We start from the raw sequence: 25,378 nt of genomic DNA on the forward strand, positions 1-25,378 counted from the left end.
CATAGCTCTGCATAATAGACACGAACATAAGACACAGTCAGCTTTTTGTTTGCTTGACAGTTTCCAAAGTCAAGCACCAAAAATCAACAATCCTTATTAAAAAGAAGTAGAATTACAGCCAGTTTCTGTCACCTAAAGGCGTTTCAAGACCCATCACACTCCATCCTGTTCATTCCTATGTCTGTGGCTGAACCACAGTCCTCTGTGCGGGGAAGGAACATTCAGCAGATGTGCAGAAGAATGGAAATTTGCTCTTCCCTCGTCAGTAATCTGTTTTAGCCAGACCAAAGGAAACACCCATGGAAAAAGCATTCTGCTAGTTTTCTGCCATGGCAAAAATGAAACTTGACAAATAAAATCTGCTATACAGTTTAACACCCTGCTCCCAAGAAGCTACTAACCTCAAGGCCATGAAATCCTCAGGAGTTTAATGTTCATGGCTGCTCAGAAAAGCAAATTACTGAGTAACATGCTCATATTATGATCAATGAACATGAATGCAAGAGTGCACTGAACCTGATGTAAAAAAAGTACTGCCACTTTCTATTGCATAATTCTTTCCTTTTTAGGGCACTTTTACATTAAAAGACAGAAGTGGAGGATAAGCCTGTTGGAGGTTTTTAAGTGCAAGATGAGTGCTAATCAAACACTTTCGGCAGTAGAAAAGGGATCTTGGTTGTCTTTATGCAAAGAAGAAGGGCTTGGATTATGCAGAAAGCTTCAGTTAATTATTTTTAAAAGAAGTTTTAATAGTTGGGAGGGAACAGCAGTAGTGAGGGAATAGGAAAAAATGGCATTAATTGACTCCATCTTACTTCCAAGCTCAAAAATCCTTCTGCTGTTTTTTTTAAATAGCTGCTATCTCCTTGAAAGCCATCTGCTTTCCCCCTCTGTGTTAATAATGGCTTCTAGTAGAGCTAGAAACAAGAATACAGATAGCAGACACATGCGCACACATGCATGTTGACTCAGGTGGCACATGGAAGATGTGCTTTTACTCTGTGTCACAGAACAGAATCATAGAATCACAGAATCGTTTAGGTTGGAAAAGACCTTTAATATTATCGAGTCCAACCATCAACACACCACCACCATGCCCACTAAACTGTGTCCTGAAGTGCCACATCTACGCATTTTTTGAACACCTCCAGGGATGATGACTCAACCACTTCCCTGGGCAGCCTGTGCCAATCAATGCCTGACAACCCTTGCAGTAAAGAAATTTTTTCTAACATCCAATCTAAACTTCCCCTACTGCAACTTGAGGCCATTTCCTCTTGTCCTGTCACTTGTTACTTGGGAGAAGAGACCAGCACCCACCTCACTACAACCCCCCCCTTTCAGGTAGTTGTACAGAGCAATAAGGTCTCCCCTCAGCCTCCTCTTCTCTAGGATAAACAGCCCCAGCTCCCTCAGCTGCTCCTCATAAGACTTGTGCTCCAGGCCCCTCACCAGCTTGGTTGCCCTTCTCTGGACATGCTCCAGCACCTCAATGTCTTTCTTGTAGTGAGGGGCCCAAAACTGAACACAGGACTCGAGGTGCGGCCTCACCATTGCCGAGTACAGGGGAACAATCACCTCCCTGCTCCTGCTGGCCACACTATTTCTGATGCAGGCCAGGATGCCGTTGGCCTTCTTGGCCACCTGGGCACACTGCTGGCTCCTACTCAGCCGGCTGTCAACCAGCACCCCCAGGTTCTTTTCTGCTGGGCAGCTTTCCAGCCACTCTTCCCCAACCCTGTAGTGCTGCATGGGGTTGCTGTGACCCAAGTGCAGGACCTGGCACTTGGCCTTGTTGAACCTCATACAATTGGCCTTGGCCCATCGATCCAGCCTGTCCAGATCTCTCTGTAGAGCCTCCCTACCCTCAAGCAGATGAACCCTCTCTCCCAACTTGGTGTTGTCAGCAAACTTACTGAGGGTGCACTCGCTCCCCTCATCCACATCATTGATAAAGATATTAAAGAGAACTGGCCCCAAAACTGAGCCCTGGGGAACACCACTTGTGACCAGCCGCCAACTGGATTTAACTCCATCCAGGGGATCCAGCACAGCATCAAGTCTGTACTGGTCAGCTGTGTTAAGAGGGAAGAAGAAAGATGAGAGACTTAAAGTGGAGGGGGAAAAAAGGTTAAACAGTAAGAAAAGTAAGAGTAACAAAAGAAAAGTAATTGAGAAAACAAAAGAGAGAAAAATGAGCCAAAGCAAAGGTTTGGCTACACAGAAGAAAGACAACTGTTCTGGAGCGGCAGAGCAGAGCCACCCCACTCACGGGTCAAAAGCTCATTCACCGTGACCAAGGTCTGCACTGCTAAACACAAGACGAATGGTACCTTCTGGCTCACATCCACACAGCTTAGAAATACCTCCCCTTATTGCAAACTGGTCACATCCCCACTTCACAGCATCTGCTGGAGGGGTTTTGGGCCTCATTATCTGGCCCTGCACACCTAACACATTATTAGCGTTGAGTATGTTTCAGTTCAAAGTATCTGAAGCAATCTGGAGACTACGTTGTAACCCAGTAATATGGCATTTTCAGAGCATGGAAGTGAGCATTGCCTGCTGTGCATGTTCAAAAATCCAAATGCCCTTGTTGGAAGAGTGCTGAAGGATGGCAAAAGCCAAAAAATGGTGTGTACTGCCTCCAGAGTGGACTATTTCCAAAACAAAGCCTAGCTATTGTCTTAGAGAGACCTTCTCCAAAAGAAAAAAGAACCAGGAGTGAGCTAACTATCAATCAGAGCAGACAGCTGGATCTTCACTGGGGTCCCTGGCCCTCTCCAGCCTTGCACTGTGGAAGTATCCCAATAATAAAATTTTGGAATGACTACAATGAAGAGAAGAATACAAAGCATGTCTACACAAATTCAGAGTCAGGAGAGAAAGCAAGTGGCAAGAAATGTAGTTGCATTAACTGCTGGGAGATAGTTCTTTCAACTCAAGCTGCTCCTTATGCTAACAGACTATTCCTTTCCTGTACTTAAATTATCTTATTCCAGGTAGCACCATACTGTGCCATACAGTCATATACATTCAAAGATACAGAGTAAAACTGTTGTGAATTATTTACATTTGAATTGTTATCAAAATGCCTCCACAGGTTTTAATTTCATATTAGTAGCAACAAATTTCCAACACTTCGCATTCCTGCCCAGAAATCAGGAAATTTTAATTTTTCATTAACTTCATGAATCAGCACATGATTTATTATCTCCATTGTACACACTGGAAGACTGAGGCACAGATGGGCTGTGATTCATCCTAAGAGTATATAGCAAAGGATACTGCCACAATATTGATAGAGGTGTCATATTTATATACATAGTTTAAGTATAAGCAATACCAGCATATTCAAATAAAGTCTGCCCATATTAGCTCAACTTTATACTTGAGTGCACTTTTACAAAAGGAAATAAAGAAGTCTGTTAAAAATGTAAAGGCTGAAAAGCTTCTTTCCCAGACAAATGAATGTTTAAAACAGCTATATATCAGATAGTAATCATGGTTTAGGTTGCAGTGTATTGAATATATGGTTCTATGATCCCTCGAATATTTCATGTGAAGTTAGATGCCTATTATGGAAGAAGACACTAGCTGTTCCCACATGGAAAACATGAGAACCATCTAATGATATAAGGACTTGGTCGAAGAACATAAATATTGTGATACCTGCCCTTTTCCTGCAAGCAAACTCAGCCAAGTTGGGCATAGGTATGGAAGAGCCACAGGTGTACCTATGTGCTGATGTTCTAACAACTCAATGGTCCTGCAGGCTTTGGGAGCTTCCTCTTAAGTCAAGCATTCGTTGTATTTACGTTACCCATGCGAAAAAAATCTCCATCTTTTAGTAAGCAATACCTGGCAAAAGAGCAAATGATGGAAAAGGGTGAGAACATGTAAAGAAGTTACTACGAGATAACCAAGTGTTTGCCTCACAATGCACCACAGCAGATATGCCTGTGCATGTTGTTACCTCATGATGAGTATCTGATGAATTGAGGTAACCTCTGCCTAAATGTAAAAGGATAAGGTACTTCATATTTTCTGTGGGGGAAGCACCAAAATGAGAGCAGCTGAAATGTAGTAAGTTTCCCCACACCTTATTCCACATAAATTACCATTCTAGAATTAGTTCAAACTGTTATCAAACTTTTAAAGTGCTATCAAAGTTTTAAATTACCTTTGAACCTGTAGTCATTTACATCTGTTCAAAATGAATGAAAAAGGGAGGGGGAAACAAATAATTTTCTCCTCCTGCTCCTAAATTAACTTTTCATTAAGGTAATTGAAGACAGCCTAAACCAGCTGAGAATCAATACATCAAATTCAAAACAGGCAAAATTATGATCTTCAAACAAGTGATCTATTGAAAATGATAACTCTGCAAAGTGGTTTTCCACAATATTTGCATGATGGCACCTGGATATCTACTGATCGCTTCTCCAGCACATATAAATGTGAGCTTGTTGTCATTTGGCCTATACTTATACACAGGGACCTACATCACAGACGGAAAATTTTGAGGGATCTGCTGATGGAAAAGGTTTGAAAAATTGATTTTCCACAGCGTATATTTGAAATAAAATAAGATTTAACCAAGTGATGAGGTTTTACCATCTACCATGCATGTCCCAGCTATCCCTCCCAGGGCCTGCACAGCACGGGTGGCCCCTTCCTTGGGTGCCCATGGGCAGAGGCTCCCAGGTGCTGAGGGCAGCGGCTGGGTCCCAGCCATGGTCCCTAGGAGTTTTCGGCCGAACCTCTGCTGGTGGGACAGGACGGGCTGCCCTGCTGCCCCCAGCCGTCATGGAACTCTGACAGCTACCAATACCTTCCTACGGCTTCTTTTACCACATTTCCTCTCCGATTATGCAATTTCACAGTACCTGTGTTTTGTAACTGACAGACAAGGGGCTAGGAGGAATGACGATGGATTGGGCAAGGGATATTCTCTTTTGCATTAGATGAGGGTTTCTGTGGTTCTGAAGGCTGCAGAATGACCCTCCCAATCCAGGGCATAAACCGGTCGCTGTTCAAGAGAGCTCAGTGGGAACTCTCCCTTCTGGGCAAGTTACTTCATACGTATGCAACATTTACTTGCCTTCTGTGGTACCTTACACTTCTGGAATCACACAAAAATTAAAGAAAATACTGAAATACTGACAAATCTGGTAACAATTTTCCATCCACCTTTCAGATTTCTAAATATGTTAAATAAGTCGGGTTTAGTTCTACTTTATATACTTTTTTACAGATTTCTAGATGTTACAGTTTTGGGTTTTAACAAAAGCTTCACAAAGTGAAAGAAGAGCAGTACGCTATAAACAATAACAGACCTATACAACATTGTGCATGCCAAATGAATTCCAAATGTTCAGCAGTTTGAAAGTGCTGATGTATTCCAAAACACAGTCCTGTTACTTCTAATAATAAAATTACTTTATGTTGTATCATCATTTAGTTAATTATTCATAATAATGGCTTGGATTTTGTGTCTCCTATTGCTTAAATAGTTTGGACTACCCTGCCTTTCCCCCCATCTCTCTCTCTCTCTCTCTCTCTCTCTAATTTTTTATTAGGTCACCAATACCTAAGTCCAGGAGTTATAAGCGCCTAAGACACCTAAGGCTGAAGCATATAATGTATGAGTAGAAACTAAAGAACAGGGTTTGTAATTTAGCCTGGAAAAGAGTAGGTGGTAGTGGGCATGTAACTGCATCCTCAGGTGCAAATGCTTGTCTGTTTGGGGGTCTGAGTCTGTGGACTCTATTACTCAACAACTGCACTGTCTGTACTAGGGCTGGATGTAGCTGCACTGTGAGGGAAGAGGCTGCCTGAGTTGGGCTCCTGAGCAGTTCTCTCCCACCTGACTTTGCCCCCTTCAGTTCCATGAACCTGTGCATACCTATAGCTAGGAAATATGGTTAAATTTTCCTTCTATCTTAAAGTATTCTTAGTAAAATATTTGATACCCAATGTCATAGTTTGGGAAACTCAACCATTCTGGTTGGTATTACTAACTCATCGGGAAATTATTGTTACATAAACTGCTGTCCTGGGGATGCTTCTTTGTAAATGTATACTTACCACTCAGACCTCCCCATCTGCAGGAATCCTGACACACGCACTGGGCCACACACCACATCCTGTCACTTAACGGAGTTATATACGATCCTAAGTCCATAAGGTCATGGGGCACATGGAGTTGTGGGTCAGGATAGGCTGCTCTTAGGGAGTCATGCCTGCTAGTGGAACATCCCCTTGCTTGCAGAGCAGTGTCATCGCCTCAAGATCACAGAATCATGGCTTAGGATCACAGGATAATTCAGGTCAGAAGGGACCTCAGCAGGTCTCTAGTCCTACCTCCTTCTCAAAGTAGGCTCAGCCAGGAGCTCAAATGAGGTGCTTGGTGCTTTATCCAGCTGGGCCTTGAAAAGCTCCAAGGATGGTGACCGCACAACCTCCCTGGGCAGCCTGTGCCACTGTCTCACTGTGTTCTTGAGGAAAATTTTCTCCTTATATCCTTATAGCGTGAAGATGTCTTGTTTCAGCTTGTGCCTGTGTCTGTTGTCTTCCCGCCAGGCACCATTATAAAGAGCCTGGCTCCATCTTCTCAAGAACTTCGCCATAGGTGCTGGGGGGCTGCTGCTAGATGCCCCTGAAGATATCTCATCTCCAGGCCTGTATTGGCAGTGTGTCAAGGTTTCGGTAGCAGGGGGGCTGCAGGGGTGGCTTCTGTGAGAAGCTGCTGGAAGCTTCCCCTGTGTCTGACCAACTGGCTCTAAGACGGACCCACTGCCAGCCAAGGCCGAGCCAATCAGTGATAGTGGTAGCGCCTCTGAGATAACAGATTTAAGGAGGAAAAAAGTTGCTGGGACAGACAGAAACTGCAGCCGGAGAGAGGAGTGAGAACATGTGAGAGAAACAACCCTGCAGACCCCCAGGTCAGTGAAGAAGGAGGGGCAGGAGGTGCTCCAGGTGCCAGAGCAGAGATTCCTCTGCAGCCTGTGGGGAAGGCCATGGTGAGGCAGGCTGTCCCCCTGCAGTCCAGGGAGGTCCACGGTGGAGCAGATATCCACCTGCAGCCTGGGGAGGACCCTACGCCGGAGCAGGTGGGTGCCTGAAGGAGGCCGTGACCCTGTGGGAAGCCCACACTGGAGCAGGCTCCTGGCAGGACCTGCAGACCCATGGAGAGAGGAGCCCACGCTGGAGCAGGTTTTCTGGCAGGACTTGTGACCCCGTGGGGGACCCACGCTGGAGCAGTCTGTGCCTGAAGGACTGCAGCCTGTGGAAGGGACCCACACTGGAGCAGTTCGTGAAGAACTGCAGCCCATGGGAAGGACCCACATTGGAGAAGTTTGTGGAGAACTGTCCCCCATGGGAGGGACCCCACGCTGGAGCAGGGGAAGAGTGTGAGGAGTCCTGCCCCTGAGGAGGATGAAGCAGCAGAGACAACGTGTGATGAACTGACTGTAAACCCCATTCTCCATCCCCCTGCACCACTGGCGGGGGCACGTAGAGAATCTGGGATTGAAGTTTTGCCCGGGAAGAAGGGAGGGGTGGAGAGAAGGTGTTCTGAGATTTGGTTTTATTTTTCATTACCCTACTCTGGTTGATTGGTAATAAATTGAGTTAATTTTCCCCAAGTCAAGTCTGTTCTGCCCGTGATGGTAATTGGTGAGTGATCTCTCCTGTCCTTATCTCGACCCGTAAGCCCTTTGTTATATTTTCTCTCCCCTGTCCAGCTGAGGAGGGGGAAGTGATAGAACGGCTTTGGTGGGCACCTGGCATTCAGCCAGGGTCAACCCACCACAAGGCCAAACAAGCCTCAGTCCCTCAGCCTCTCCTCACAGGAGAAGTGCTCCAGCCCCAACTACCCTGGTGGGCTCCACTGAACTTGCTCCAGTTTGTCAACGTCTTTCTTGTATTGGGGACCCAAAACTGGACACAGTATTCTACATGTGGCCTAGTAAAAGGGGGATAATTAATCCACCCTTACTTAATGGGCTGTGCTACTGTTAATACAACCCAGGATGCTGTTGACCTTCTTTGCTGCCAGTGCACACTGAGGGCTTGTGTTCAGCTTCCTGCCTACCTGTGCTGGTTTTGGCTGGGATAGAGTTAATTTTATTCATAGTAGCTGGTGTGGGGCTGTGTTTTGGATTTGTGCTGAAAACAGTGTTGACTGATAGTTCAGGGACATTTTCGTTCCTGCTGAGCAGTGCTGACACAGCGTCAAGGCCTTTTCTGCTTCTCACCCCACCCCACCAGCGAGGAGGCTGGGGGGGCACAAGGGGTTGGGAGGGGACACAGCTGGGACAGCTGACCCCAACTGACCCAAGGGGTATTCCAGACCACAGGACGTCATGCTCAGCATATAAGCTGGGGGAAGAAGAAGGAAGAGGGGGATGCTCCAAGCGATGGCTTTTGTCTTCCCAAGTAACCATTATGCGTGATGGAGCCCTGCTTTCCTGGAGATGGATGGACACCTGCCTGCCGGTGGGAAGTGGTGAATGAATTCCTTGCTTTGCTGTGCTTGCGTGTGTGGCTTTTGCCTTACTATTACACTGTCTTTATCTCAGCCCACGACTTTTCTCACTTTTACCCTTCCGATTCTCTCCCCCATCACACCATGGGGGAAGTGAGCGAGCGGCTGTGTGGGGCTCAGTTGCCAGCTGGGGTTAAACCATGACACTACCACAATTCCATTTGCCAGGAGTAAAGGGCTGATGGATCGCAGATCTGCTGACTAGCTATGCTTGAAATGTGGGATCTATGAGAGGCATCAGAGCAACAATACAACTGAGAGAGAAGCACATTTTGGGGCAAGAAGTCGTAATGCACTGGACCCAACAGTGACATTCTTTCTCACTATGTGAGACTAGATAGATCTTACTCTTTACTGACAGAACTTTAAGAACCCAGACCAGGGAGAGCTGGAGAAGGGATAACACTGGAAGTCAGCAACCATTTTTCAAGCAATGGTAGTTATATTAGGGATGCTGCCTAACTTGTCCTCAGGAAAAGGCTTTGTTTAGTGGGACACATTCAAACACTTAACAACAAAGCCAAAATGATGGAAAAGAACACAGAAATACAATTAAATATCACGCAAGGGATAACAGAAGGCAGATGCACATTTGCTGCTATAAAGGGACAAAGGTAGAGAGGCTGGCCCAGATTGGGCAAAAGTACAAATCCTGCTAAAAAACAAAACCTGCACACTCTCAAGGAACTGCACAAAGAGATCCTTAACCATCTCTATTCAAAGAAGCTCTAACATGGCAAGGAAGTTGATTTTTATGTATTTTTTGTGCAGAGTGCTCTTCTACAGTTCGTAAAAGGAAATGACAGCAGGATTCCGTGCTACAACTATTTGCGTGTGTGTGTACAAATGTGTTTTCAGAGGTGCTAGCAGCCCTTTAAAGATCAAACAGTAGACCAAATTCCCACGCAGCTGGAGCTCTGCCAGGGCGTGTACCTAAATATCTAGGGAAACCAAAGGAACCGCTCTAGGCCCAAAAAGGCAGACAGATTAAAAGTGGGTTGCAGTTTTCATGAGGGATGCTAAACAGGGGTTCTGTACCACATACACTAAACAGTTGTGTTATGTAGTATCCCAACGCACAAGAGATGAGATATTTCTCAGAAAGATGCAAAAACCCAGCTCCTGCCTCTACAAAACAACCCTCATAAGAATGGTTCCCCTAGATTTATAACAAATAATCCACATTCAAATCACAGATACATCTTTGCAATTAGTCTTCTATTAAAACATTGTATTGGTTTTATGTGGCAAGGTTTTGGTAGCGGGGGGGGGGGTTACAGGGGTGGCTTCTGTAAGAAGCTGCTGGAAGCTTCCCCTGTGTTCGAGAGAGAGTGAGCCCATACCAGCCGGCTCTAAGACGGACCCGCCGCCGGCCAAGGCCGAGCCAATCAGTGATAGTGGTAACGCCTCTGTGATAACATTTTTAAGAAGGAAAAAAAGTTGGGAGAGTTAGAAACAGCCGCTGGAGAGAGCAGTGAGAACATGTAAGAGAAACAACCCTGCAGACAGTGAGGCCAGTGAAGAAGGAGGGGCAGGAGATGCTCCAGGCACCGGAGCAGAGATTCCCCTGCAGCCTGTGGGGAAGACCCTGGTGAGGCAGGCTGTCCCCCTGCAGCCCATGGAGGTCCACAGGGGAGCAGATATCCACCTGCAGCCCGGGGAGGACCCCACGCCGGAGCAGGTGGGTTCCCGCAGGAGGCTGTGACCCTGTGGGAAGCCCACACTGGAGCAGGCTCCTGGCAGGACCTGCGGATCTGTGGAGAGAGGAGCCCACGGAGCAGGTTTTCTGGCAGGACTTATGACCCCGTGGGGCACCCACGCTGGAGCAGTCTGTTTCTGAAGGACTGCACACCGTGGAAAGGACCCATGCTGGAGCAGTTTGTGAAGAACTGCAGCCCGTGGGAATGGCCCACGTTGGAGAAAGTTCATGGAGGACTGTCTCCCGTGGGTGGGACCCCACGCTGGAGCAGGGGAAGAGTGTGATGAGCCCTCACCCTGAGGAGGTGAAGCGGCAGAAAATAACATGTGATGACCGTAAACCCCATCCCTGTCCCCCTGTGCCACTGGGGGGGCTTGGTGGAGAAATCCGGGAGTGAAGTTTTGCCCGGGAAGAAGGGAGGGGTGGAGGGAAGGTGTTCTGAGATTTCGTTTTGTTTCTCATTACCTTACTCTGGTTGATTTGTAATAAATTGAGCTAATTTTCCCTAAGCTGAGTCTGTTTTGCCCGTGACGGTAATTAGTGAATGATCTCTCCTGTCCTTATCTTGACCCACAAGCTTTTTTGTTATATTTTTCTCTCCCCTGTCCAGCTGAGGATGGGGGAGTGATAGAACGGCTTTGGTGGGCACCTTGGCATCCAGCCAGGGCCAACCCATCACAAACATAGATTAATAAACAAAAATAAATACATATGAATACATAAATGTGTATACATGCATATCCTACACATAAACATCCAATAAGCATTTTAGAACACTAACATCTCTTGATAAAACAATAAAATTAAATTGTGGTTGTTATTTGCTCTTTTACGAGACTCAACAAGGCATACAACTATTTATATCCAGCGTATTTGTCCCTAAAGTGGTCTAATGAACCTTGGTAAATCCATGGGCGTAATGCTGCACATCATTGGGAAAAAAGTCCTTCAGCAATATCAAATGCAGCATCTCTGTGATGTGATTTCATTCTGTTGTTGGATCATTAGCATATGATATGTAGAAGGAAAATAATGATTACAGCGCTCTTGAAATGCTGTATTACGTCAGCTACCATTACAACAGGACGAGGAATAAGAAATAGTGTGTGCACGAAGGCTGTCTTTCAGAATTACGTAATTCAGTTGGCCCACAACTCTTCTACACATGAATACGCTGACAGAAAATGTAAGGGTAATAAATGATTTGTTTTATTTCACAGCTTTTAATTACAACACCAGTCTTCCAATCCATCAAAGTACTATGAAAAAGACTGCAAGATTTTATTTGTAGAACAGTGGGCTGTTGTGTCACCAGTTTTATGGAAGGTAGAAAATGTTAGTTTCCATTGCCTCAAATATTCAAGGGTTTTATTAAACTGAGGTGGTTTGAAAAAACTAACTATAGCAGATAAAACTGATGATAACTGCTTTTAAGTAATACTTGGAATTAAAAATTAGGAAAAAAACCTAAAAATACTGTCTGCAAAAAATACTATATAAGAAACATGTAATGTATGTACTCAACATATATAAAATTGTCCATGTGCAATCATGAACAGTATTAACTGTCTCCTAAGAAGTTCCAGATAAATATGCAAATGAAAGTCTTATCCTAAATTTTCAAAATCATGCAAAATCCTTGTGTTACCAGAGTCAAAAGCAAAACTCACATTCAATCAATGTGAGCAGAACCCTTTATGTTTCTCAATCTCATAGTTACACAGGTAGCCTTGGAAACGCATAAAGAGTTAACAGAAATCCAGTCTTCTATCTGGACCACTCCTGAACTTCCAGAAAGTAATTCGCTTGATTATACTCAACACACTTTGCTCTTCTGGTATAAGTCCGTATGAGAGAAACAATCAAGCCTTGAAACGTGATCATCATACATCTGATCTTGTTTCTCTAACGTACCAAAATGAGGGCTGGGATGTAACCTGAGAGGTCTTGCTCACCTAATGGAGGATCACGGTTAGCAGACATGCAGGAAGCAGATCAAGTTACCATGAGGTAATGAGCCAACTGCTTGCGATAAACGACAATGTCGGCAGATTAAAATAGAACACATTATCCAAAACTTTGCTAAAAAAGGTGTAAGCAACTGTTTATTAACACTCAACACTAGATTATAGATCCTCCTTCAGAGAAATCGAATCATTTCTTAAGACTGGTAAAACTATTGCACAATCCCCCTTAGTACCTGTTCCAGCGACCCTTCTCGATACAAGACTGACATAGCACCTGCCTTAAATTTCTCTTCGAGCAGGCGAAACTTACGTATTGTCTTTCTTTAAAAGGGCATGCATTAAGACTAACTGGCTGTTAGGTTCTTAATCCCACAGTACTCAGACTGCTTCTCACAGTTCATCTTTTCTAAGCCTTAATATTCCTAATGCTGTTCTGTGGATTGTAAACTGTGTGCCAAAGCAAGCACAACACGTTATTATACCTGATCAAGTACATCAGCTACAGGAGTATATGTAACCCTTTGACATATCTATGACACTTCACACTTAAGAGCTTTTTCTTCTTTATTACAACAGCTACAACGCTGCTGACACTCTGATCCCCAGATATCTTTTTGGCAGTCTGTTGTCTCTTATTTTATGTTCAAAATGTTGATTTTCTTTCCCCTAAGCATTGTACCTTGTTTACTGAATTTCTTTGTATTGATTTCTGGCCACTATATCCCTTTTTCAAGAACATTTTAAATCATAAGCCTATTCTTCAAAGTGCTTTAGTATCACATGAAAATTTCACAAGACTAATCTCCCTTCTGTTAATCAATGAAAGTACTGAGCAGCAGCAGAGCTGGGACAAAGAGACAGCTCTGTTAGGTAGAATCCCATTTGATAGAACCTCCTACTTTGACAGAGAAATTAAAATTACTCTTTAGGGTAATGTGTTTCCATTTTACACCAATTTTGTCTTACTTACCTCTACCTACTTTACTTACGAGAATGTAGGACAATAGCAGAAGTCTCACTGAAATGAAACCACATATACCTCATTTACTGCCCTCCCTTCTCTGCACAGGGAGTTAGTCACCCTCTAAAAATGGCTTAGAGGATAGAAACAGTGTGGACATACCAAGATGAAAATGTGGAACCTTAGACCTTACTTTTTAATGTTATCTCTGATTTTTTAAATCATATTTTCCAAGGCCTATTCTTTGAGTCAAGCCTCTACAGTTTGTCCTTAGATCTCTTTTATTCTGAGAGAGGACAAGGTGTCAGAGTTTTCCGGCTTCGAAAACCTCCACGCATACGTGCTGTAGAAAAGCTGATTCAAGGCAGATTTGCAAAGGAAATCCTAAGATCGCAGTGATGAGAAGAGGCAATCCAACAAGAGCTCATCATTAACATTATTGCATTCTGGTGAGGAGGATGAAAATAAAGAACTAAATTCTGCTTTCATTTGTACTCATCACCTAGCTGTCTCAGAACTGCTTGTTTCCGACAGAAACCCAAACAGGCGGAAAAAAGGCAGCTGTGTAATTCCACAGGTGCTCCCCTAGAACTGCAAAAAGCTGATAACAGAAATATAAAAGTAGGAACAACAAGACCCAAGCCCTACAATTGCAGTCGGTTGCAGCTTTTCGGCTGTGTCACTCCAGATCCCAGGGAATAGCACAAAATCCAAGTATCAGCTGCTTCTGCTCTACAGTTGCAGCAAATCAGCCGAGCATAAAACTGTCCTGAAATTAGCACCTGCCCCACATGCAAAAAGACAGCAGAATTACCACAGCAGCAATACCCAGGGTTGCATCTGAACTGTCTCATCATCACATCTCCACCTGTTCTCAGTGCACTTTTGAGCAGAAAAAGGAAAACTGAATCTGAATCTCCATTAACATGCAGAACAAACGGGAATAGATTGGTAAAGTGCAATAGCTAAGCCCTAAGGATCCGATGCCCATGCTGTAAGGATTTCAGAAGGTTTTACACTGAACTGGTTCCAGTATGATACCATGGACTGAATGTATTGGGTGTTCTTGTGTGTTCCTAGTACATCTGGTTTAGGCTCATTCAAAGGGAATGCATTTTGTGTGCTCTGGAGCCACTCTGTGATGTAAACCAAAGTTTGGTAATTGGGGAAAACTTGCTTCAAAAGCATAATACACATGGACCTGATGATGCTAAAGGGCACTGAAGTCTTTGCATTCATCAGGTCTGCCATTCCCTTTGCAAAGAACTGCACGGGTTTTGTTGCCAAGGCCCTCCTCCAACTGCGAACAGGAGACAGTGCCTGAGACATACAATTGGGGCATTCATGGCAGAGAAATGAGTTCAGCTGTGTGAAAATTTTGAAAATCGAACAGTATTTTTTTCAGGCCAAACTTACCTTTATGAAAGGAGCTGATTACACAAATTATTCTTTTAAGCTGCATTATGATCAGCTCCAGATCAGCTCAGTGAATAAACTGCGCAAAGTGTGGAGCATATTAAGCCACTGATACTAGCGCAAATATAATCCTGCAATGTCATGCACAATCGAGAGATGGATGCCCCTACCTAGTTTCCTTGGCACACTTCAGGTCTGGAAGCAATACATTGTTTTAGCTCACTATTGAACATGTGCTAATAAATCCTTTATGAGATTATCTAGCTCTTCACCCCTGTATCCCTCCACTGTACTCTAGAGCTGGGTCCACCAGGAAACACACTACAGAGATAGCCAGGTGGCTGTAAAAAGAGGTAACCTGTGTCTGCTGGGCACAGGAATCCAAATTTAGTGCCAGTCCTGTTGAGTAGGCAGCAAAGGCAGCAGCAACCTCCTCAGTGGGGCTGGGAAGCTGGAGAGGCAGGATGAGGTGAGGCCCTAGGCTGAAGGGGTGAATGGAGGAGATGGCAGCCAGAGGGCAATAAGAGGTTGAAGAGCATGTCTCAGGCCTGGGAGGTGGTGAGAACAAAGCTGTGGTTGTGGTAGCAGCCCTGGGCATGGGAGGGTGAGGCAGGAGGCACTCGATTATGGCAGCAATTAGCATCTCCTTGCCTCTCCCTGCTGCACAACTTTTGCATTTTTGGAGGACTTTAACCCATTGTGAGCAGCACTTCAGGAATGGGCAGAGCTGCCATCACCTGCCACGTCCTCCAGCAACCTGGAGCACCATGAAAATGGTGCAGATACCGCATCAGCTCGGCAGCACTGACCTCACGCAGCTGTATGTCTTTGGGTGTAACCTGAGTCATTTGGGTTTATTTATTTCCAAGATGTCCCTGTCCCAAGTCACCTCAGATAATAAAGAACTGAAGATTTGATTTCACCTTTCTAAAACCCGTACTTACCATAGTTTTCCAGAACATAGCTGAACGGATACTTCTTAAGTGTATTGGCTGATTCCTGTAGTTAAGAAAACTACCCAACATATTTTCCGGCCTTTGCAATGCTCCCAAGAAACCAAAGTAATTTTAATACACTCAACTAAAATGTTTTAATATGTGATTCTGCCTTTTGGTAATCATTTGCCATCCGTAAGTACTACACAATGATTACAAGTTTCAAAAAAAAAGTTATCTTGATTCTTCCCCATCTGCACTTGTTCGCAGCTACTTTCATTCAAGTGATAATGAAAAAGGTAATACAAGTGTTCCTTATATTTGTACTACAAACTCAAATATTTTAGAAAAGTTACTTAAATAATAATGTCTGTTTATGCTAAAATTAGCTTTTTATTTTTCCTCTGGTGATCTCAGTCAAGGCTGCAGCTCCACCACTCAAGCACAGACCTGTGCAACTTTCGCCCAGTGGCCAGATGCAGCTTGCAACATGTTTTATCCCACTCAGGCTGGAGACACACAAACAGGTTGGTACATTTTAACAAGCTGCTGTGCATAGCAAGATCCTAGCAACTGACCTGGAGAAGGCTCTTGAAACCATGGTTACTCCACCATCATTCACCCTGCAGCGAGCAGGCAGAACTGCTGGCCTGGGCAAGGGAAGGGCTGGGCAGGAGCCCAGAGAAACCGAGTCCCATGGTTGGAGGCCAGGTTGGGAGCGCACGTGGTAAAAGCAGTAAGGCAAGAAGCATGGGGAGCATGGGGTAGGGGCTGCTTTAGGAAACTGAACATCACATAAAAGGTTGGGTGTTGTGCTGGTGGAAGCTGGCGTGCCTCCCATGCTTTCACCAGGGAGCGGGGTGAGGGGGTGTGAAGAGGGTGGCATGGCCCGATTCAGACACCTGCACCTCAACTAAAGCAAGTCTGGATAATCCCCTGCAACACATCTGCAATGTCCTGGGAACAAAACGCAGGTATCTCATAAGTCTGCAACGTACCATTGGTAAATCAAAATATCTAATGATCCACCCATTCATTTGAGTTCTGCCGGCCTGTTATCTGCAAACATGAGGTTTAGTTCAAATTACTTAAAGTAAGCTTTTTTCCCCAGCTTTCTTATTTATTCCTCAAAGCCAAAGCGTTCCTGTGGACGACGAATTTGCATAGAGCCAGACAAGCACGATCAGTGCCCACTTTCTTACAGAAATACCGAATTACTCCTAACCCGTGTTTCTTTCAAACGTGCAGGGTTTTTAAAAGTGCTGCTACTCACTTAAAACCCGGTCAACTTTGTTCCCACCGAGACGTGCCACTTCGTAAACACCCCGTTCCCATCCTCACGCTCACTTGATCTTGAGCAAGACGCCGGCCAGGCACAGGGCACCCTCCCTGCGGCTGGCCGCCGACCGAGCGGGCACAGGTGGGAGCCCGGCGGCCCCTCCAGCGGCGCAGGGATGGGATGGGATGGGATGAGATGGGATGGGATGGGATGAGATGGGCCGGCCGGGGCCGCACGCAGAGCCGGGCCGGGCGCTCAGCCGCCCCGGAGCGGAGCCAACTGCGCCCGCAAGCCCAGAGCCCTCCGGAGCCCCGAGACGCCAAACCGGGGGGACCAGCCGCAGCAGGGGCGGCCTGCACGCCGCTGCCCCCCGCCCCGCCCCGGCCCCCGGCCGTTACCTTGTACCGGCGGAAGCCGTCCAGCTGCCGGCCGCTGACATACCGCCACCGCCACATCGCCCCGCCGTGCTCCGCGCCGCGCCGGCAGGGGAGGCAGGGGAGGGGAGGGGCGGGGCGGGGCGGGGCGGGGAGGGGAAGGGAGGGAGGCGGTGGGGCCGGCGGCGGGGCCGGGGCCGGGGCCGGGGGCGGGCGGAGGGCGGCTCCCCGGCCGCGCCCCTCGGGCTGGGGCCTGCCGCCCGCTGCCGGGCGTCCGCGGGGCCACCCGCGTCCCGGCGCGGCGGGGGTCCGCGGGGCCGGGGTGCCCCGCGGGGCCGGGTGCCCGCCGGCCGTGGCCTCTCCCCGGGCGGCTCCCGCCCCGCCGCGCCCGTGGGACCAGGCGCTTCCCCGCGGCCCCGGTAGGCTCCTCCGGCCTCGGTGCCAGCCCGCCATTAGCCTCTTTTATAAACCGTTCATTTCCTCACGGTACCCGGTACCGGGGATAGTCTGCAGCAGCCTCCGTGGTCACAGCGAGCCGTCACCCAAGTCACGTCGCAGCATCAGGCCCCGAAACTATTTTTCTGGCTAAAGGTGTATTAAAGATGCCGTGTTTATAGCACGCGCGAAGGTGTGCTGTGGAGACAGTATACAAAACAATGTTATTTAAGTAATGTGTTCTAGAAACAGGTGACACTGAGGATCAAAGGTTTTACTGGCATTCCTTTCCAGCAATTGTCTGCCTCTTGCATCTCTTTATTAAAACACCTGTACCGGAGCCCTTCATACCACATCAGTTTGCAGTACGTTCTGCACCTTCTGATTTCCAGGGAAGCGAGGCACTGGTGTAGGCAAAAGACTGGAAGACATCAGGAGTAATGTTTCAGCTGCAAATGCATTTAAGCGTACGGCATGACAGCTTGTGTTACCTTCACTGTACACTATTACAGGGAGAGTTGAAATCAGACACATCAGGGTCGGAGACCTTATTGACCAAATGGAATCTGTCCAGAAAGGAAATCGATTAAAATCCATTAATCACAACCCACGAGCTCTTCCGGGCACCTAATGCATTGTGAGAGCCAGTGTTATTTTACAAACTGTGCAGGTTTGATAGGAATTATATACAAGTTAAAATCGCTAAGTGCAAACTGTATACAATGGTTCTTGTCCTGTATTATTAGCTACACATTAATCACTTGAGATGTGCTTACACCTACATTCTGCTTCCAGCAGCAGCATCTAAACTTCTGCTCTTGAAAACAACCCAGAACTGTAGCACTCGGCTTCAGGTCACTGAGTTAAAGCTTGATTCCGGTTAGGAAAGCTAAAGCGTTTGGAGCTCATATTTTTCAGGAGCCAACTCTAATCTTAATTAGTGTCCATACCCTGGATTTTTATTTGGGATCCCCTTCACCTCTCATTGTTACTATTGTGTTTTTAAGTTGTATTATGCTATTGAATGAATCTACAAGAGAATCTAAGAAAAGACGCGTGACTACTACTCTACTCAGTGCAATTTTTTTATGCAAGTAAATTACTAAAACTGACCAAACTATTTTATAGTTATCACTTTCATTTCTTAACTCCAACACTCATAAGCCTCAAACACAAAAGCACAAATTTGGGTGAACAACTATTAGCAGTGTGATGGACAGTGGTAGAAAAGGTGCTTGCTTTTCTGAAAGCTAGAGGGTCGCAAAGTATTTTTTCTCTTTGCAGGCCTCTAAATTTTTGTTCAAAGAAGATGTGCTGTCACGAAGATACAGATATAGAATATATAGAGATATAGCAGATAAAGAGCACAATATTTATTTCCTGTTCTTCTCTCAAAACTGTATTGGTGATAAATTAAACACTCTTTGAAAAAACTGTCATAAATACTCCACTAAACAGAGAATGTAAAAGACTGCATATATGTAAAAGTGCAGTTTCATGATTCGTACCTCACCGTGTTCTGTGACTGCTAAGGAGCACGTCAAAGGAGGAGGCAGTGTTAGATAAGCTATACTGAAGAGAGGGAAACAGAGCGGTGACTGGGTATGGAACATCACAGAGCAAGCTATGACACAAGTAACACTTGAGAATACTGTGGAAATTATACTGACATGTGTTAGCCTTTGAATTAAGAACCTTCTTTGATTTAGGCATCACGATTCATATGAATGGTTGGCCCTTAAGACCAAGCAGGCAGGCTAGCGAAGCCCAGGTGCGAGCAAAACCCACAGCCATGTGGTTTACTGCTACACCCGATGTTCTCACTGTTTCCATGTGTACCCATGTATATGTTTAGAGGTTATTCTATGGTTATATTTTTCAATCTGAGATGTTTTAGAGTTCTTTTCCGGACAATTGTTTGAGCTGTGATCCAAGCTGTCCTACAAGCAGGACTGTGGGAAGAGCAGTGAAAGCAGCCTCAGTGCTGTAGCACATTCTCTTGTGTCTTTTCTGAGTTGTAGCCTGAGTAAAGAGGAGCTCTAACTGGCACATGCATATTATAACCTGAACAGACTGCCATTTCATGAACTTGAATGTGGATGAGACGAGCATTAAGACAAAAGCCCAAATCAGAGAACAGTTAACTTTCTTTATAGAAAAAGCTTAAGTTTTTTAACAACTGTGGCTGGGACATTTGTGACAGTTCAGACTTTACTAAGTAAACGTCCTGAACACAGCTTTCTGCAGCTCAGGGGGAAATAGCTCAAGGCCAGATTTTAATCCAGTGAAATCAGCCAGGGAATTCTCAGGTCTTCAGTGCTGTTTACTAATTATGTGTAGTACTGAGAGGAAAGCAGTGATTTATTATTTTGAAAGAGCGGGCATATTCTACCACTGGTACATGCAAGAAAAAGTTAAAAAGAGCTGTTCCACAGATCCAAATGGTATTTAAAAAGAAAAAAAAAAGAAACCAAACATCAAGACAAGTTGTATTTTCAATCCATCAAAGTGGTAGGCAAAAAGATGAGGGCTCAGGATGGCTTAGAATAAATGCTTGGCTTTCAGTTTTCACTCTCTCTGTTACACGTTATATTAATAAAGTAATAATGATGGAGCTTCTTGCATAGGGGAAACTGCCTAGTACGGCAGCTTTGGCTTGTAATAATTTATGACAGTGTCTTGTTTATTCCCCAATTTAAAGCTGCCTGCTATGCAATAGCCTTTATCTGGAAGGCATCTATTAGTACCTTCCTGCCTACTTCAAGAAGTAAGAAAAAGCAGAGAGAAATCATGCAGAGAGCAAACCCAAAATGATCAGCTGCCAAAGCAGCTGAAGAAGGGACTAATGTACTGAGAGGAACAGGTAAAGAGGGAGCAGTGTGGGACACCTCAGATTCCCCTCATGTGCGTTAACACATAGGACTCAGGCAGTGCTTCCCTCCCCATCACTGCATGGGCTAGCATAAATCTGTTAAAATCCAGGATGTCTATGCTGTAAAAGAAGAAAGTTTTTCTAAGGTGGCTAGAATCAGTTTAGAGGCTCAATTTAAGTTTCAGGCTCTTTGTAAGTTTATCTTGGTCTCTTAACCTGGTTTATAACTCATGGCTATTTAACCTAGTATTAGTACTGAATGCTAGAAAATGATCACATCTATCCTCAAAAATTGCTGTATCAGTTCCAAAGCCAGTTGTCCATCTGCAGTTTCAGTTTGCCCGTGGGCAGGTAAGCTCCGTGAAGGTAGACTTCTACTGGGAGTTCACTAAAGGACCTTACAGATGACCTCCAATTTTGTTTGAATGAGAGCTACTTCTACTACATCAACAACAGTATTCAAAAACCAGTTTGTGAATTTCAGAATATGGCTAGAATATGGCTAATGGTTAGAAAACAAATGAAGCAACTTAAGTAGTGTAACCAGATTACGGCTTGTTAGCTATTACAGGGCTTGCAAGCAATGCAAATGCAGTGAGCCACTGCTGCGTCCCACAGTCCTCCCTCTGCCTTCGTTCTAGAGCACGCCTGGTGCGCTGGGCCTCGTGCAGGGGAAACGGCCACCACGTCAGTGGGCACTTGGCAGTGAGACACGTAGGATTCTGCAGATACGGGACATATGGCCTGGCCATAGTGGCAGGTCTGGTCCCCACGGCCTGTATTTAAGAGTCTCTGTGATGCTGGAGTTAGATAAAAGCGATGGATATTACGGTGTGGAGGATCACACAGCTCAGGCACAAGGCGTGCCGAGTATCGTAGGGTACTCCTTGTGCTGGATGCGTCTGGGTGCCACCCTACAGCAAGGGGACAGGTGGTTCTGGGCAGGTACAGGCTCCCGTGTTCCCAGCAGATGCAGTCTGTATGGGGATTCTCATGATGACTTTTCTACCTGGAAAGGAAAAGTCATTTGTTCTGAAAAGAGTTATGTGTCAAAATAGAGTGAGCAGGTGCTGTTGCCTTGTGTAACAGCAGTGTTTCTGCACTGATGCATGGTAACTTGCTCCTTAGCAAGTCAGCTCTTCCCAGTTCTGGCTTGTTCATCACACTGAACAGACTGTACAACCTCACTCTCAGAGTAAAGCAGGCACATAAAGGGAAAGGAAATTTTTAAAGATGGAAGGAGTAACAGGAAAAAAGTAGGGTCTTGGTTTGGGGAAATGTACATAGTGGCAAGACTGCACTTTTTGGTTCTTAGCTGCTTTATGGCAAATTTTGGAATTTGGAGGTAGCCACTCCTGAGATTAACCCGTGGGACTCATCATCACAGAGGACCCTTTAAACAGACAGCTTAATCCCTGTTTCCTGTGCTGCAGATCACAGCTCCTTAGAGGTTTGCTCTGTATTGTCACAGTGATGAAAGAAAAAGTCAAACAAAATATCACTTAAGTGTCACTAGTCAATATACTATACTAATAAATAAAACAGGCTTGAATCCACTGTCGAGCTCTGAGGGCAAGTGGCATGGTACATCTTGTGACCATGTAATTAAACCCTTTTCCAGGTCAGGGCAGCCTTGTCCATACCACCTATGGAAAACAAGTCCTGGCTTGTCCTATCATCTCCTAAACAGTGCCAGGGGCACTGCTTGGGAATACGCCAGCTGGGAGGGCCTGATCGAGGCCAGGGAGCCTGCTGGCAACTCAGCAAGGGCAATCACAGGGCAGTACTCAAGCCTGTGCTCTGGCTCCCTCCAGTCTGCTAATGGGAAAGCCTGCTGAGCACTGGACCCAGCTCTCCACACCACTTACACGTTTACCTTCTTCCCAGCTCTGCTTTGGATTATGCCAGCTCCCTTCAGGCTGCTGTGGAGCAGCTAGCCTCAAACGGTATGGATGCACACGAATCCATGCCAATCATTAGCCTTCTTCCCCTCACCAGTATAGAAATGCTGGGCTTAAGTGATGCTTAAGATGAACTTTTCAAACTGAAAAGATCTTGACTGTAGACAGTCAGCAGACCCCATCCACTTTTCAACATACTCTTCCTTCTTGGGCATGGCATTGCTTCAGGTTTTTCAAGAACAGTCTTTGTCAAGTCTTCAACACAAGGGTACACCATAGTCATGATAAAACCAATTATGCTAAAGTAGTATTAATACTGGACCTAAAAGAGGAAATTCAGTTCCTGAAGTTACTAAAATGTATTAAGTGCAGTGTTATCAGTACCTCAGTAATCTTAAAATCTTGTTGAATTAAACTAACAGGAAGAACTTGGGTGGGAGTAAACTGGTTTAATGACTTAAGTTTAAAAAGTGCCATTTTTTCCAGCTCTCAATATGTGCCTGCATTTTTTTTTCACCAGTTAGAGCCAAAACAGAGTACTGTGATAATAGATATTCAGTTTCAGCTTGGAAAATCTTATTTTATTTGCATTTATCTCATTAAACTAGAGAGACATATTATAAAAAGCAGGCAAATACATTTCCCAAATGTTACTGTCTGCCAGAAAGTTACATACTCATATTTCTTTTATAGCATTGAACACAAAGACATAGCAGGAGAAGACATAAAAATGTCAGCGATCATAAGATGCCATAGGCAGCAGCTTGGTGGTGGGATGCTGAGACAACCAGGCTTGCGCGCAGCACGCAGCCACCTTGTGCTGGTCGGCAGCTGGGAAGCCCCTGAGGCTGGAGCCCCTCGTGGCTTTATGGGCCAGGGGCAAGGGCTGGTAAAAAGATGCTTCCTGGGTATGTTGATTCATTTAAAACCTATTTTTGCTTTTGATTCTTAAATGATCTGCTATTAATTTTTAATTTGCATGAATGTAAGAACTTGACTCTGTTTACTTCACTAAAATCTGGCATCCCCTGAGGGTTTTGGGTTTTTTTAAATTTTTTTTCCACAAGTTTACAGCTTGCCTTGGCATAGCCATGCATTGTACCGTGAAATGGTACAATTTAATTTATAGTGGAACTGACACTGCAGCTTTGGGATTAAGAAGTCTGAAGTGTTTCATGTTGTTTCCTAGGAAACCTTAGAAGGCCTGGAATCATCAAACTGTAACACAGTCTGCAGAAGAAAATGTTATTTTGGATCTAGGCTGGGGATCTGCCTGTGATCTAGCCTAGGCCTTGGGATCACCTCTTGCCTGATAGATTCATAAAAATCCAGCTGACCCTGAAAGACAAATCTAAAATAGTTAACGAGTTTTTCCTCATCTGTCTCATCCCAGTTAAGTGGCTGGGATGTTTGTGACTTTTAAAACTTTACTAAGGAAATGACTCAAACCAAAAACCTTTCTCTATGTTTGAATTTGACATTGTCCATACCAGGCTTTATACACTTGAAAGCTTTTAAAGCTGTAACTGTAACTTAATGCTCGGCAAGAGGAAATGAGTCCATAAACCCACGTTAGAATGAAGGACAGGCACATTCAATCAAGATGAACAAGTTCTCCAAACTTTTTCAGTAATTTAAGCCTCCTTGTCTTTTGATTCATTTGTATAAAATACATTTTGTTTCTTTGAGGGAGAAGTTCCTTCTACACATGGATTGAGAAACATCAATGCAATCAACAGCGCCCCCGACAAATAAATGCTCTTTTTTCTGGACTTCACTAAAGAAATCCAGTTTTATTGTTAACAGGAATTTTATATTTTTCAGTGATTTTCATGCAACAAAAATACAAGAAGTGTAAAATTTCTTAATGTTCCCTGAGCAGCAGTAAATTTGATCTTGAGGACCCACATGGTCAATCAGTGTATCAGATAAAACAGTAAACTCAAACTATTATTTAAGCCTGTGAGAACACAGAGATGCTTGTGTTATGTAGATGAAAAAACAGTTCTTCAAAAATTAGAGAGCCAATTGCGTTAATTCTGACTTCCAAAAGTATAATGCACAGAAATTTTTAACAGACTTGAAGAATAATGTACTGGCATTATGAAACTTAAGCTTTTGTCAAGAAGCTTAGCATCTATTCTCTCTCCACAGAAACATTATTTTAAAAAACAATCACAGCTTTATTTTAATTCCTAATATATGGGGTGGTTTTCTGACCCATTTCCTCTATTTCCATGTCATTTCAGTACTTCTTTGTGAAGAACATGAGAACAAATAAAGGAAATCTATTGATTGGGTCACCTTCTTGGGATTCTACACAAGTAAGTTCCTCCCAGGTGTGAGCACCCTGGAGTCCTCAGAAGGAGATTACGTACAGAAAAAAAAATACAGACTCACTAAGCAGACCAGACTTCTGTGGTCCATGTATTCTCTGTGGTTTAGCTCTAACACAGACTGTTTAACTGAATAGGGCAATAACATACTTGTTCAAATACTGAAGAAAACCACTTTGATGATACATAATAGAATTCATTTGTCAGTCTGGTAATTTCAGAAGAAATGCCGCAAATTTTTGGAAGGATGAGAACACAGTGCTTTTAATTCTGTTTTGAACATAACAATCAAAGGCAGTATGGGGTTTGGATTATGATGTTTCTGGCTCTCCTCTCCTTGCAAAAGCCACTTTAATTAGTAGCAGTTTCATAAAGGGAATGTGAGATGGGTATTGGCCATAGGGTGCCTTGGAAAAAATACAAACCGTAAACTATAGACATAGATACATGTAATTAGGGTTTAATAATAAAAATGCAGTCATACAGTACCTTCTATCAAAATATAAGTGCTTTATAAATTCTAATTAAGCTATGAGATATAATTATCTCATTTTACAAAGATTTACTATTCTTAACAGCGGCACTGACAGCCCAAGTGACCTTCTTGAGAACACACAAAAAGCAGTAAAAATAACCCATCTGTCCCTTTCCT

General features: G+C 44.6%; 1 protein-coding gene across 1 annotated transcript in view; it reads right to left on the reverse strand.

The window, feature by feature from the left end:
• LOC104310551 (ethanolaminephosphotransferase 1) overlaps positions 1–17,307 on the reverse strand; it is a 62,864-nt gene extending 45,557 nt beyond the window's left edge. The window contains exon 1 of the mRNA XM_069779303.1: positions 17,207–17,307. Coding sequence (XP_069635404.1) covers positions 17,207–17,263 — 57 coding nt within the window. The 5' untranslated portion in view covers positions 17,264–17,307. The remainder of the gene's footprint in view (positions 1–17,206) is intronic.
• Between the last annotated feature and the right edge of the window lie 8,071 nt (positions 17,308–25,378).

This window comes from Haliaeetus albicilla, chromosome 3 (genome assembly GCF_947461875.1).
Source record: "Haliaeetus albicilla chromosome 3, bHalAlb1.1, whole genome shotgun sequence".
NCBI lineage: Eukaryota > Metazoa > Chordata > Aves > Accipitriformes > Accipitridae > Haliaeetus > Haliaeetus albicilla.